The 12420-nt window shown below is 47.6% G+C and overlaps 1 protein-coding gene across 1 annotated transcript in view; it reads right to left on the bottom strand.

Moving 5' to 3' along the window:
• ANKRD13C (ankyrin repeat domain 13C) overlaps positions 1-6252 on the bottom strand; it is a 38345-nt gene extending 32093 nt beyond the window's left edge. The window contains exon 1 of the mRNA XM_060773720.2: positions 5636-6252. Within this exon, the coding sequence (XP_060629703.2) occupies positions 5636-5987 (352 nt within the window). The 5' untranslated portion in view covers positions 5988-6252. The remainder of the gene's footprint in view (positions 1-5635) is intronic.
• Between the last annotated feature and the right edge of the window lie 6168 nt (positions 6253-12420).

The following is a 12420-nucleotide window of genomic DNA, read 5'->3' as shown; positions in this document are numbered from 1 at the left end:
AGATTCCTACAGATATCAGGGAACATCAGAGGTGAGAAGGTATTCTGTAACACATTACGTTTTAATGCCTAAAGAGATAAGGAACAATAACTTTGAAGGTGCATATGGAAGCTTTGATGCACAGCATTTCTAATACCAAACAAAAGAACTGGTTCAGGAAGATACTACTACTGATAGAATCAATAACTGAATATGACATTTTCTGTGAAATCTTACATCACCAGTAGAGATTTTGTACAATATCAACATCATGAAAATCCAGGATAGTATGACATTTCCTCTAATGTGACCTCCAAACAAGCTGTGTCCAGTCTTTATCTTCAGACTACAGGCCAGCAAGAAGGGCCCGTACTAGGCATACGTAAAATACTTTTAAATGTAGTGTTTATTTTTCTCTATGTGGTTCTTTATAATCACTGAAGAAATTTGTAAAAAGATAGAATAAGAAGGCATTTCTTTAGTTTCAGCCTTCCATGGGAAGAATTATTGCAACATATGGAGTGAATCTCATTTTGTTATATAAATCTATCAGTTTTTATCCTGAGCTATCTGTCTTAATTGAACAGTGATATTTTGGGAATTTTAACTGCTGCTCTGCCTCAAAGACTCACAAGTGACAAGCTTATGTTCCAATGACAACCATAAGACTAAAGTGGCCTTGATACTGTGGAGGTCTGAAGGGGAGACTACTTCAGTATGCAATTACTTCTTTCAAAAATAATACTGCAATGTCAAAACAGCCACAGATGTATTGGTTTCCCATAGAACACATGCTGTGTGTATAATGTAGAGCAAAGCCACCCAAGAGAAAGTAATTTCTTTACTCTCTCCTATCCTGTTTAATTTCACAGAGTGCTTGAATACATAACACATACAGTTTTCAAAATAACATTTCACTATTCCTGCTAACAGGTTTTACCTGCTCCCCGCAGGACAAAGATTAATTATTGCCGATAATTATTGCCAATGCAAAGAGACTGGAATTTACTAGAAAATTAGATTTCTTTCTCAAGGATTCAAAAGAACCATGGACAGCACTAACATGATGGCAAAGCCTTCTACCTGAGATTGTCTTGGGTGTTTCTAACTCAGTGGTTCTCAACCTGTGGGTCCCCAGGTATTTTGGCCTACAATTCCCAGAAATCCCAGCCAGTTTACCAGCTATTAGGATTTCTGGGAGTTGAAAGCCAAAACATGTGGGGACCCACAGGTTGAGAACCACTGCTCTAACTGAATTACTTTGACCATCATAATAATTGTTAACAGGTTTTATTGGAGTAACAATCTCTAATCAATTATAATAGTTAAAACCCTTTTGATCAACAAAAATGGGGCTTAATTGTACTTAAGAGTTTACAATAAGTTGATAAAAGTTTTCAATATTATGTTGATACCTTCTGAGATTAGATTTCTCCTCTTGCTCAACAGACCATGTTCCCAAAATTGCACTGCTACATTATATGATTTAAAAGTAAACAAAATCCAAGTACGTGTTTCAAAATATTACTGACTACATTAAAGCTAAAGATGTAATTAACTGATTAAAACATGACAAATATTACAAGTTTTCTTTAATATGACACCAGCCTTTACAGTACTGCAACTGTGCAGTTTCACTTCACAGCTGCAGAGTGTGTAGTTCTAAGAGTGATACAAAAACCTCACATACAGCTCACTCCCCTCGCCTACTACAGGCAGAAAACACAAGCCTGCACAAGGTGAGACTCAGGCTTTACATCTGCAGTCACAACAGGTCTAGGCACAAAATGTTTTCTCCAACTAGATTCTTATTCTAATAACCAAGCTGGCTCAGCAGCAGTAGAACAAAGCTGTTCCAAGGGTCATATCACACCATACTGTTATCCCACTTTAACTGCTATGCATTTGCAGTTTATGGAGGGCATTTAGAATTCCCAGCCAGAGAGCTCTTGGGTCTCACTAAGCTACAACTCCCAGAATGTTACCTGGCATTTAAAGCAAAATAACAGTGCAGCAACACAGAAGTGTAGTGTGATAGGGTTGCAAATGGTCTCTTTATGCTGAATGATTATTTGCAAATCATTCAACATAGACCCTTACTCAAAGCCTTAAGCAATTTTTTTTCTAAATTTTCACTATAGCCATTACTTTATTCTTTATTAGCATAAATGCACTAAGATACCCGCTGCCACTGCTTGAAGGCATACACTCCTGGAATAATTTCGGGTCAAATAAATATATACTGTTTGGAATGTCTTGTAATACTGAGGAGTTTTTGACCCAACAGAAAATTAATATTATTTTCCTAAATCCTATCTACTGGTATATATGTGAAAGTATTTATTTACAGATGTATGTATGTATCTCAAGCCTGGTACATATAATCTTCACTATCCACACTGAAATGATGGGTGGAATTCCAATTAAAACATCCACCCTTTTCATGGTTAGGATCCCAACCATGAAAACTGTGTCAGACAGGAAGCCCCTCAAATCCCGAAAGAGGAAGGCTTCTCACAGGCATCCGGTACTCCTGTCACATCTCAAATCTCACATGCCCCTGAAAGCCCCCACAAATCTCATAATGGCAAGTTGCAAAGGCAGTATGAGGGCTCTGAGATGGTGGCTTCTTGAGGCTGCTGGGTTCAAAGGGGAATGAAGAAGAGCCTGTTTACTTTATGACTGGTTTAAAGTAGGGAAAAGTTTGGGAAGGGCAAGGGAGATGTATGGAACTGCTTCCCCACCAGGAGCTCCTGCTTTGTTTCCTTAGGGACTGGGATATGGAGTCCTTAAGGCACCTTCTTACTTCTCTGACTAAACCATTCCCCAAATCATAGAGCTAATGAATATTTCTAATAAATAACACTAGAAAATTCACACCAGGGCTACAGCAGGTGCCATTTACTAACACAAAAGAGAAAGTCTACAATAAATACCACTGGGGATAGAGAGGGAGGAAACACACACCTTAGGAATTTGGTACTATATTAAAAACTGGCCACAACCCAACTTCATGGCTCCAGGTGAAGGAGGCAGATGACATCATAATTATCCTCTTGGAAAATCTAGTCACTAAGTAACTGCAGAATTTATGGAGTAGCATATTGCTTTCCAGAATAATCACATTCCTAACACATTACATGAAAGGCAGTCCTCCCTGTGGGTGTGTGCTGAAGAGAACACGTGTAGTCCAATCTATCAGAAATCTCATTGGATTTGAGAAGAATCCCTTTGCAGACAATTGCAGCTGGACTCTCCTCACTGCCATTATTTGCACAGGTGCATCTCATTCAAAAGGTTGGAATGGACTATTGCATGCTTTCAAACAACCCTGAAGATCTGGTCTTATGTTATAGTTCATTATAATAAGTATAAATCAGGAAGTGTCTTTTCAACATGAGATATGGTAATGTTCCAAAGCATATTGCACCTCCCAGATGCCCTGGGGTAAAATTCCCATAATTTCTGATTCATGGCAGCTGGAGTAAAAAAAAAAATGAGGAAAGCACCAGGTTGAAGGAGGATTACAGATTCCTATGAAATGCACAGCAGGAAGCATCATATCCTGTATGACCTGTACAAGAATCAGAATCATCATATAGGTGAAGCATGTTATCTTTACTTCTGGAAATCATACTTTCTTTAGAAAATGCTGAGCTCATAAGCTGTATTGTTTACTTGAAACTTAAACTGTTTTGTGATATTTCTCCTCAATGAAAACTGACTTTTATTAACACAAACAGCCACAAACTACCCAAGTTGCCTCTTCTAATTCACCCAGAAGAAACACAGAAGGGATTTCCTAAATGTAACAATTCCCTGTCAGCATTCCCACTGGAAGTTTAGAAAGCCAAACAGGAAGTAAATACTATCAGGAGCACATCATAAAATGCCCTAGTCTGTGCAACCCCAAATAGATGTGTCTTGACTGGATGCAACCCACATCTGTGTGAGGAGAATTTCTGCCCTCACAAAGCCTTTCTGAATGAAAGCTTCTTTACTGGATCATGGCAGGTTTACATGTGTAAGACCTCAGATACAGTACTCAAGAGGATAAAAGTCAACATACATTCTAGTGCAGGCGAAGAAATCCTAGTCTGGCAAATATAAAAACAATGCTGATCACCAATAGAAGAGATGGAGACTGTACAAATATTACTGTCCTCTCTCAAGCCAGTACAGTGGGCCCTTGGCATCCACTATGTTTTCGTTTCTGCACCATGTGGATATCCAAGTCTCATTACAAACAATGGCACAATAGGGCCCCATCTATACCAACCATTTAATGCAGTTTGAAGCTAGCTTTAAACTGTGGGGGGCAGACAACAAACTCCCACAAAAGTACCCAAAGACAGTCCTCAATGTGGATCAATGCTCTGTGGTTTGTGTCATCACCAACCTCACACTGGTTCCAGGATTTCCCATGTAATCACCTGCCAGTGAAACCACTTTCTCAAATGTAGATGGGGCCTGAGATAGATGCCTTCTACATGGTCCTATATCCCAGGATCTGATGCCAGATTATCTGCATTGAACTGGATATGAGTCTCCACGGACAGATAATCTAAGATAAACAATCTGGGGTCAGATCCTGGTATATAGCACAATGTGGAAGGGGCCATAGTGTCCCTTTAGGTAAATGTTTCCCTTTGACATTACGTCTAGTCATGTGCGACTCTGGGTGTTGGTGGTCATCTCCATTTCTAAACCGAAAAGCCGGCGTTGTCCATAGACGTCTCTAAGATCATGCTGCTGGCATGACTGCATGGAGTGCTGTTATCTTCCTGCCGGAATGGTACCTATTGATCTACTCACATTTGCATGTTTTCGAACTGCTAAATTGGCAGTTGAGGTTTTCTTAAAAGCAGATCCAACTGCACTTCAACTCTCAAGATGCTGAGAGGTCACCCCCCAAAATCGGGAGCCGAGAAGAAACCCAATCCAAAGGAACAAGGCATGCACAACTAAGGACCCTTCCAGACAGGCCCTATAACCCTGGATCAGGTCCCAGGTTTTCTGCTTTAAACTGGATTAGATGAGTCCACTTTGCCAGATAATCTGGGATAAACAGAAAATCTGGAATCAGATCCTGAGATATAGGACCTGTCTGGAAGAGCCCCCAAGGTTCCCTTTTTTGGTATTTTTTTTTTAAAAAAAACCATTGCCAAGACATGGATACAGAGAACCAAATGCACTGCGACTCTCAAGAGGCTGAGAGATCATCCTCCCTCCAGCCCAAAAAAAAAATCTGGAGCTCAGCAAAACCTTAAGGTTAACCTGAAAGCCTACTGAAGGTTTGACACTATGGAGACTTCAGAGTTGTAGCTTGGTGGGACCCCAGTGCTTTCAGGCAGAGAAGGCTTAAGAACTTGCAAAACTATACTTCCACTGTTGGAGAAAGGAAGGCTGTGGCCTCCTGCTTTCCCACTTTCCTCCAGGGGTGCGTCTACACCAGGCTAAGTGGCTGAGGGGGAAAAGGAAAGGGCCTGAGGTGTTAGGACTGGTGGGAGTTGAAGTCCAAACCACCTGGAGGGCCCAAGTTGGCCCAGGCCTGGCCCTACACCGTGGAAGGACTGCAGTTTACACTGCTGGCGCTGCCACGGCTCCGTCCTATGGAGCCCTGGGAGTTGTAGTGTGGCGAGGCCGGACTGCTCACCGTGGCTGTCTTTCTGGCCGATGCCCTGCGTGCGGATGAGGGCCGAGAGGCGCCTGACGTCCCCCTTGAAGACGCACTCGTGGACGGGGAACTGGGCGGTAGCGGCGGCGGCGGCCTTCTCGACCTCGGCGGGGGAAGAGGCCCCGGGCCCGGCCTTGAGGGGCAGCCGGTGGTGGTTGGTGAAGACGCGGTGGCCCCCGGCGAGGCGCCCGCCCTTGCCGCCCCCGGTGAAGGCGCCCCCTCCTCCTCCGGGCGTGGCCGTCGCCTCCTCCTCGCCGGGCGCCAGCAGGTCCCCGTCCTCCTTGCTGGGCTTATGGTCCCTGCGCAGCGAGCGCAGCTTCTCTCCAGTCATCGCCAGCGGCGGCTCCGGGCGATGGGGGGCCCCGGCGGGGAGAGGAGGAGCCAGCGGCGGCTGCGAAGGGCCCGAAGCGCTCAGAGCCGCGGCGGGGGCGAGTCCCGTCCCGGCATGCCTCCTGCCTCCGCCCGGGGACGCCCTGCTGGCCGAGCCCGCCGCCGCTCTTCCTTTTCCCGCTCCGCGTCCGTCGCTGGCCGCTCCTCTCAGCGGCTCGACCGCGCCGCCATCTTGTCCGGGGGGGAACTCTCGCGAGGTTACCGCGTTCGCCGGGAGGGCGGGGGAAGAAGAATCGCAGGAAGTCTCGCGAGAGTCACCCTGAAGGCGGGGATGGGACGCTCAGAAGTGCAGCTGAGGGGAATTTGGCGGAAGGAGGAGAATCCTCGTTCAGTTCACTTCAGTCAAGGCGCTTGTTATTCCTCTTTAACTAGGTCCCCTTCCACACAGCTGAATAAAATCCCACATTATCTGCTTTGAACTGGGTTATATGGCAGCGTGGACTCAGGGCCTTTCCACACAGGCCTATATCCCAGGATATCAAGGCAGAAATCCCACATCTGAATGTAGACTCAGATAACCCAGTTCAAAGCAGATATTGTGGGATTTTCTGCCTTGATGTTCTGGGATATAGGCCTGTGTGGAAGGTCCTTCAGAGCCCTTCCACACAGCACTATATTCCAAAATACCGAGGCAGAAAACCCCCCATTTTCTGCTTTGAACCGGGATATATGATAGTGCGGACTCAGGGCCCTTCCACACAGCCATATAACCCAGAATATCAAGGCAGAAAATCCCACAATAGGAAAAGTGGAAAAGTGTTCCTGCCATACATCAAGGGAACCACTGACCGCATAGGGAAGCTGATGAGGAAACACAACATACAAACAATCTACAAACCCACCAAGAAAATCCAACAAATGCTACGTTCAGCAAAGGACAAGAGGGATCCTCTCACCTCTGCAGGAGTCTACCGTGTACCATGCAGCTGTGGACAAGTCTACATAGGGACCAAACAATCCAGGAACATGAAAGGCACTGCAGACTACTTCAGCCAAAGAAATCAGCCATAGCAAAGCACCTGGTGAACCAACCTGGACACAGCATTTTATTTGAGAACACAAAAATGCTGGACCACTCTCACAACCACCATGTCAGACTACACAGAGAAGCCATTGAAATACACAAACATGTGGACAATTTCAACAGAAAGGAGGAAACCATGAAAATGAACAAGATCTGGCTACCAGTATTAAAAAATTCTAAAATTGCAACAGCAAAAACAGCAGAGAGGAAACAGGCAGGGACATCTAATTACCTTTCAAGAAGAGTTTGCTCCAGGCACAGTCAGCCCATTGTATGCTAATCAAGGTGGTCAGTTGAAATATTCACACCTAGCTCAACTGACAAAAGTCCTTTGTCTCACCCTGGTCATTCCACAGATATATAAACCCTTTTCCCAGTTCCAACAGACCTCACCTCTGAGGATGCTTGCCATAGATGCAGGCGAAACGTCAGGAGAAATGCCTCTAGAGCATGGCCATATAGCCCGAAAAACCCCACAAGAACTTAGTGATTCCAGCCATGAAACCCTTCGACAATACATTAATCCCACAATATTTGCTTTCAACTGGGTTATCCGAGGGCCCTTCCACACAGCCCTAAATCCCAGAATATCAAGGCAGAAAAACCCACTATATTTGTTTTGAACTGGGTTGTCTGAGAGCCATTCCATACAGGCAGAAAATCCCACATTATCTGAGTGTGAACTCAGATAACCCAGTTCAAAGCAGATATTGTGGGATTTTCTGCCTTGATATTCTGGGATATTATTATTATTATTATTATTAACTTTATTTGTACCCCGCTAGCATCTCCCGAAGGACTCGATGCGGCTTACACAGGCCGAAGCCTCAAAACACAATACAGTAGAAAACATAACACAACAATACAAAGCAAATCAAAACAATAAGCAAAATAACGACAATGGCGATACATCAAGACATTATTAAAAACTGGTTCGGCCGGCGCAATGGGGTACAAGGGTTAAAAGTGCTGAAATGGTAGGAGGCACGTCGGATTAAAAGTGCGGTGTGCAGCAGCGATTAGTTATGTTAAGGTGCTACTAGGACTTGGGTGGGAATTCCTAGTCTGAAAAGGCACAATGGAACAGCCAAGTTTTTAAATTCCTACTGAAGACAGCTAGAGTAGGGGCCTGTCGGAGATCTTTTGGAAGGGCGTTCCAAAGTCGGGGGGCCGCTACAGAGAAGGCCCTGTCCCGTGTCCCCACCAAACGCGCTTGCGATGTAGGTGGGATCACGAGCAGGGCCTCCCCAGATGACCGGAGCGAGCGTGTGGGTTCGTAGATGGTAATGCGGTCACGCAGGTAGGGTGGTCCCAAACCGTTCAGGGCTTTGTAGGTGAGCACCTGCACCTTGAATTGGGCCCGGAAAATAAATGGCAGCCAGTGGAGCTCCTTGAACAAGAGGGTTGACCTCTCTTGATAATGAGCCCCGGTTAGCATCCTGGCTGCTGCCCGCTGGACCAATTGAAGTTTCCGAGCCGTCTTCAAGGGCAGCCCCACGTAGAGCGCATTGCAGTAGTCCATTCTAGAGGTGACCAAGGCGTGGACCACCCCGGCCAGATCAGCCTTCACGAGGTATGGTCGCAGTTGGCGCACAAGTCTGAGTTGCGCAAAGGCCCTCCCGGATACCGCCGACACCTGAGCCTCAAGTGTAAGCGAAGAATCCAAGAGGACACCCAAACTGCGGACCTGTGGCTTTAGGGGGAGTGTAACCCCGTCCAACACAGGTGACCACCCTATACCCCGATCCGGTTTACGATCGACCAGGAGGACCTCTGTCTTATCGGGATTGATCTTCAGCTTGTTCTTCCTCATCCAGATCGACACAGCGGCCAGGCACTCGTCTAGCACCTGAGAAGCCTCCTTGGAATTAGGTGGAAAGGAGTAGTAGAGTTGTGTGTCATCCGCGTAGAGATGGCACCCAACTCCAAAACTCCGGATGACCTCTCCCAGCGGTTTTATGTAGATGTTAAAAAGCATGGGCGACAAAATAGAGCCTTGCGGGACCCCACAGGTCAAAGGCCAGGGGTCAGAGCAGGCGTCTCCCAGCTTCACCATCTGAGTTCGTCCCTCCAGGAAGGACTGGAGCCACGACAAAACCGTGCCCCCAAGGCCCATCCCGGAGAGACGACCCAGAAGGATACCATGATCGATGGTATCGAAAGCCGCTGAGATGTCCAAGAGAACCAGCAGAGTCACACTCCCCCTGTCCAGCTCTCTGCGGAGGTCATCCACCAAGGCGACCAAGGCTGTCTCGGTGCCATGACCAGGCCTGAAACCAGACTGTGACTGATCTAGGTAGTTGATGTCGTCTAGGAAACTCTGGAGCTGGGAGGCGACCACCCGCTCCAGCACCTTGCCCAGAAAGGGGAGGTTGGAGATCGGTCTGTAGTTACTCAACACCGTGGAGTCAAGGGAAGCTTTTTTGAGGAGTGGGCGAACCACAGCCTGCTTCAAGTTAGATGGAAAAATTCCTTGCTCCAACGATGCATTGATAATCGGTACAAACCAGTCAAGCAACCCCCCTCTGGCTGATTTAATGAGCCAAGATGGGCATGGGTCCAGAGATGAGGTGGTCGCTCTCACAGCCCCAAGAATCTCCTCTACGGTTTCAGGAAGAACAAGCCTAAAAGAATCCCACAAGGTTGGACAAGCAGATGCCTCCGTCACCTCTTCTGGCACTGCGATGGAATTGGAGTCGAGCTCAAGACGTATCTGGGCGACTTTACCTGCAAAATGGTGTGCGAAATCGCGACACCGAGCTGCAGGGTCATCAGCGACCTCCTCCGCCACAGGTGGGTGGAGGAGTTCCCCCACGACCCGGAACAGCTCCGATGATCTATTTGCTGCAGATGCTATACGGGAGGTCGTGAATGATTTCCTGGCCACCCGTATAGCCACGGAGTATGCCTTAAGAGAGGCTTTAGCCCGTGCTCGATCAGATACAACTCGAGATTTCCTCCATTTGCGCTCTAGCCCCCTTCTCGTATGCTTCATCACAGCCAGCTCCTCGGTGAACCAAGGAGATGGCCTGTCACGGCGCAACGAGATGGGGCGTTCAGGTGCGATCGTATCTAACGCCCTGGACATCTCCCCATTATAGAGAGCCACCAAGGCGTCGATAGAATCGCCAGGCTCCATGGCAGGAAGAACCCTAAGATTCCTCAGGAATCCATCCGGATCCATCAGTCTCCTAGGGCGGACCATCTTAATTTGTCCTCCACCCCTGCGGAGGTTTAGGGTCGCAGCAAGTCTAAAAGTGATCAGATAATGGTCAGACCATGACACTGGAAGGATGTTTTGATCTTCCACTCTGATCATTTCGTTGTCCGCCACAAAGACAAGGTCGAGAGTATGTCCAGCTTGATGAGTGGGGCCAGATATTATCTGTGACAGTCCTATGGTCATCATGGTGGCCATAAAGTCCTGAGCTGCACCAGATAGGGTGGTCTCGGCATGGATGTTAAAGTCTCCCAGCACCACCAGGCGCTGGGAGACCAAGGCCGAATTAGAGACCACCTCCGCTAGCTCAGACAGGGAACCTACTGGGTCGCGGGGTGGACGGTACACCAGCAGGAACCCCACAGTCACGGCTCCCCACTTTCAAGTGGACACACTCAAACCCAGAAGCCTGTGGGACAGCGCATCTGATCACGGCGATGGATTGCCGAAAGACTACTGCGACCCCTCCTCCCCGCCCCCCTTGTCTGGCCTGCTGATGCACACCAAAACCTGGTGGGCACAGCTGAGAGAGGTTTACACCCCCCAGCTCGTCCAGCCAGGTCTCGGTAATGCATGCCAGATCCGCCCTCTCATCCAGGATCAGGTCCTGGATGGCCGCGGTCTTACCATTAACGGATCTGGCATTAATCAACAGCACCTTAAGCCCAAGGGGGCTGCCAAGGAGCCTACCACTACCCACCTTTTCCAGGGTCGCAAGGACTCTGTTGCGCTTCTCCCTGGGATGTTTGTGACCCGCTAATCTCCTCCCCCACACGACTCGAATAGCACCCCCTTCCTCCGGAACCTCCCCCCCCCCCAACAAGGCCAGGATCTAGTCAGCTCTCAGAGGAGGAAGTCGGGCTGGGAAATAATCTCCCTTGGGCGTTTGGTAGGGGTGATTCTGATGTTGAGGTAGATAACGAGACATCAAGGGAGCTGAGTGGGCTGAATAAAGGGAGTGTTCTCGAGCGGAGAAGTGTGGCTGGCTGAGTGGGGGCGACCGGGGCAGATGGGGTCTCAAAGTTATACGAACCAGGAGGGGGGGCCCTAACTGGGGAGCTGGTTGTGGAGTTCACGCGGGGGCTAGATGGAGCATGGCGAAAAGAAACCCCGGAATCAAACAAGGGGCGTATGTGAGGGTCCACAACTACCCTTCTAATGGTAATGCCCCATTTCTTTAGGCCAGGTTGTTTAGCCATTAGATCACCAAGCCAAGTGCTGTCTTCTGGTGAGATTTGAAGACGGGTGGAGCGGTCAAAAGATTGGTAATCCCTCCACAACCACACTATGGCTTTTAGTCTTATATCCTGTGCTCTTTTACCCAGGATTTGGGCCAAGGAATTACAAACTGCCCTCTTGGAGGTCCATCTGCCTCTGTTTACCATTAGATCAGCAATGTCCACCGCAAAATTGTCCGTAGGGAGATGTTGATCCTGAGTACAAGGTGCGGTGGGCTGATCCATAAGGCCAGATGTTGTGTTGTTGGCCGTCCTCTGAGTGGCCAGCACAGTCCGCTGCCACTCCCAGATGTTTTCATTCCTATGTACTCCCAGAGATTCACCCTTTCCCTCAGATGACTCATCATTAAACCCTCCCTCCTTCCCTCCTTCCATCCTATGTTCCACATGATCTAAAGTGCCATTCTCCCCATTTCGGCACAAGTCCTTGGCAAAGTCTGCACAAAGAAGGTCATCAGTCTTTGGAGGATTGGATTGCACAGGAATACCTGAGAAAGAGGCAAAGCCTCTAAGGAGATGGTCCATTTTCTCGTTCAAAAACCTGAGTTGAAACAACACATGGTTGAACGAGTCCCTCAGGAGGTCGTAAAAGTGCAAAATGTCATTCTTCGCAGAGGACTCCGTTTCAGCCATTCCTATGTCAAAATAATGAACTCTCACACCATAGAAACCCAAAACCACTCTTACCGATACTCACACACATCCAACTTACTTCACAAACAGTCACTCCTCCAAGCGTTCTCAGATCTCATACTTCTTCATTCTCCCAGTTTCAAACAACCAGCTAAACCAAACTTACACACTCTCTTACTAAACTATATGCACACACTACCATCCACACCTTCCTATTATAATCGCTGTATCACGGGCAGTCTCATGCGCTCTCCTGGGC

Source organism: Anolis sagrei, chromosome 4 (genome assembly GCF_037176765.1).
Source record: "Anolis sagrei isolate rAnoSag1 chromosome 4, rAnoSag1.mat, whole genome shotgun sequence".
NCBI lineage: Eukaryota > Metazoa > Chordata > Lepidosauria > Squamata > Dactyloidae > Anolis > Anolis sagrei.
The sequence above is the reverse complement of the archived record's forward strand: the minus strand, read 5'-3'. Positions and strand labels throughout refer to the sequence as shown.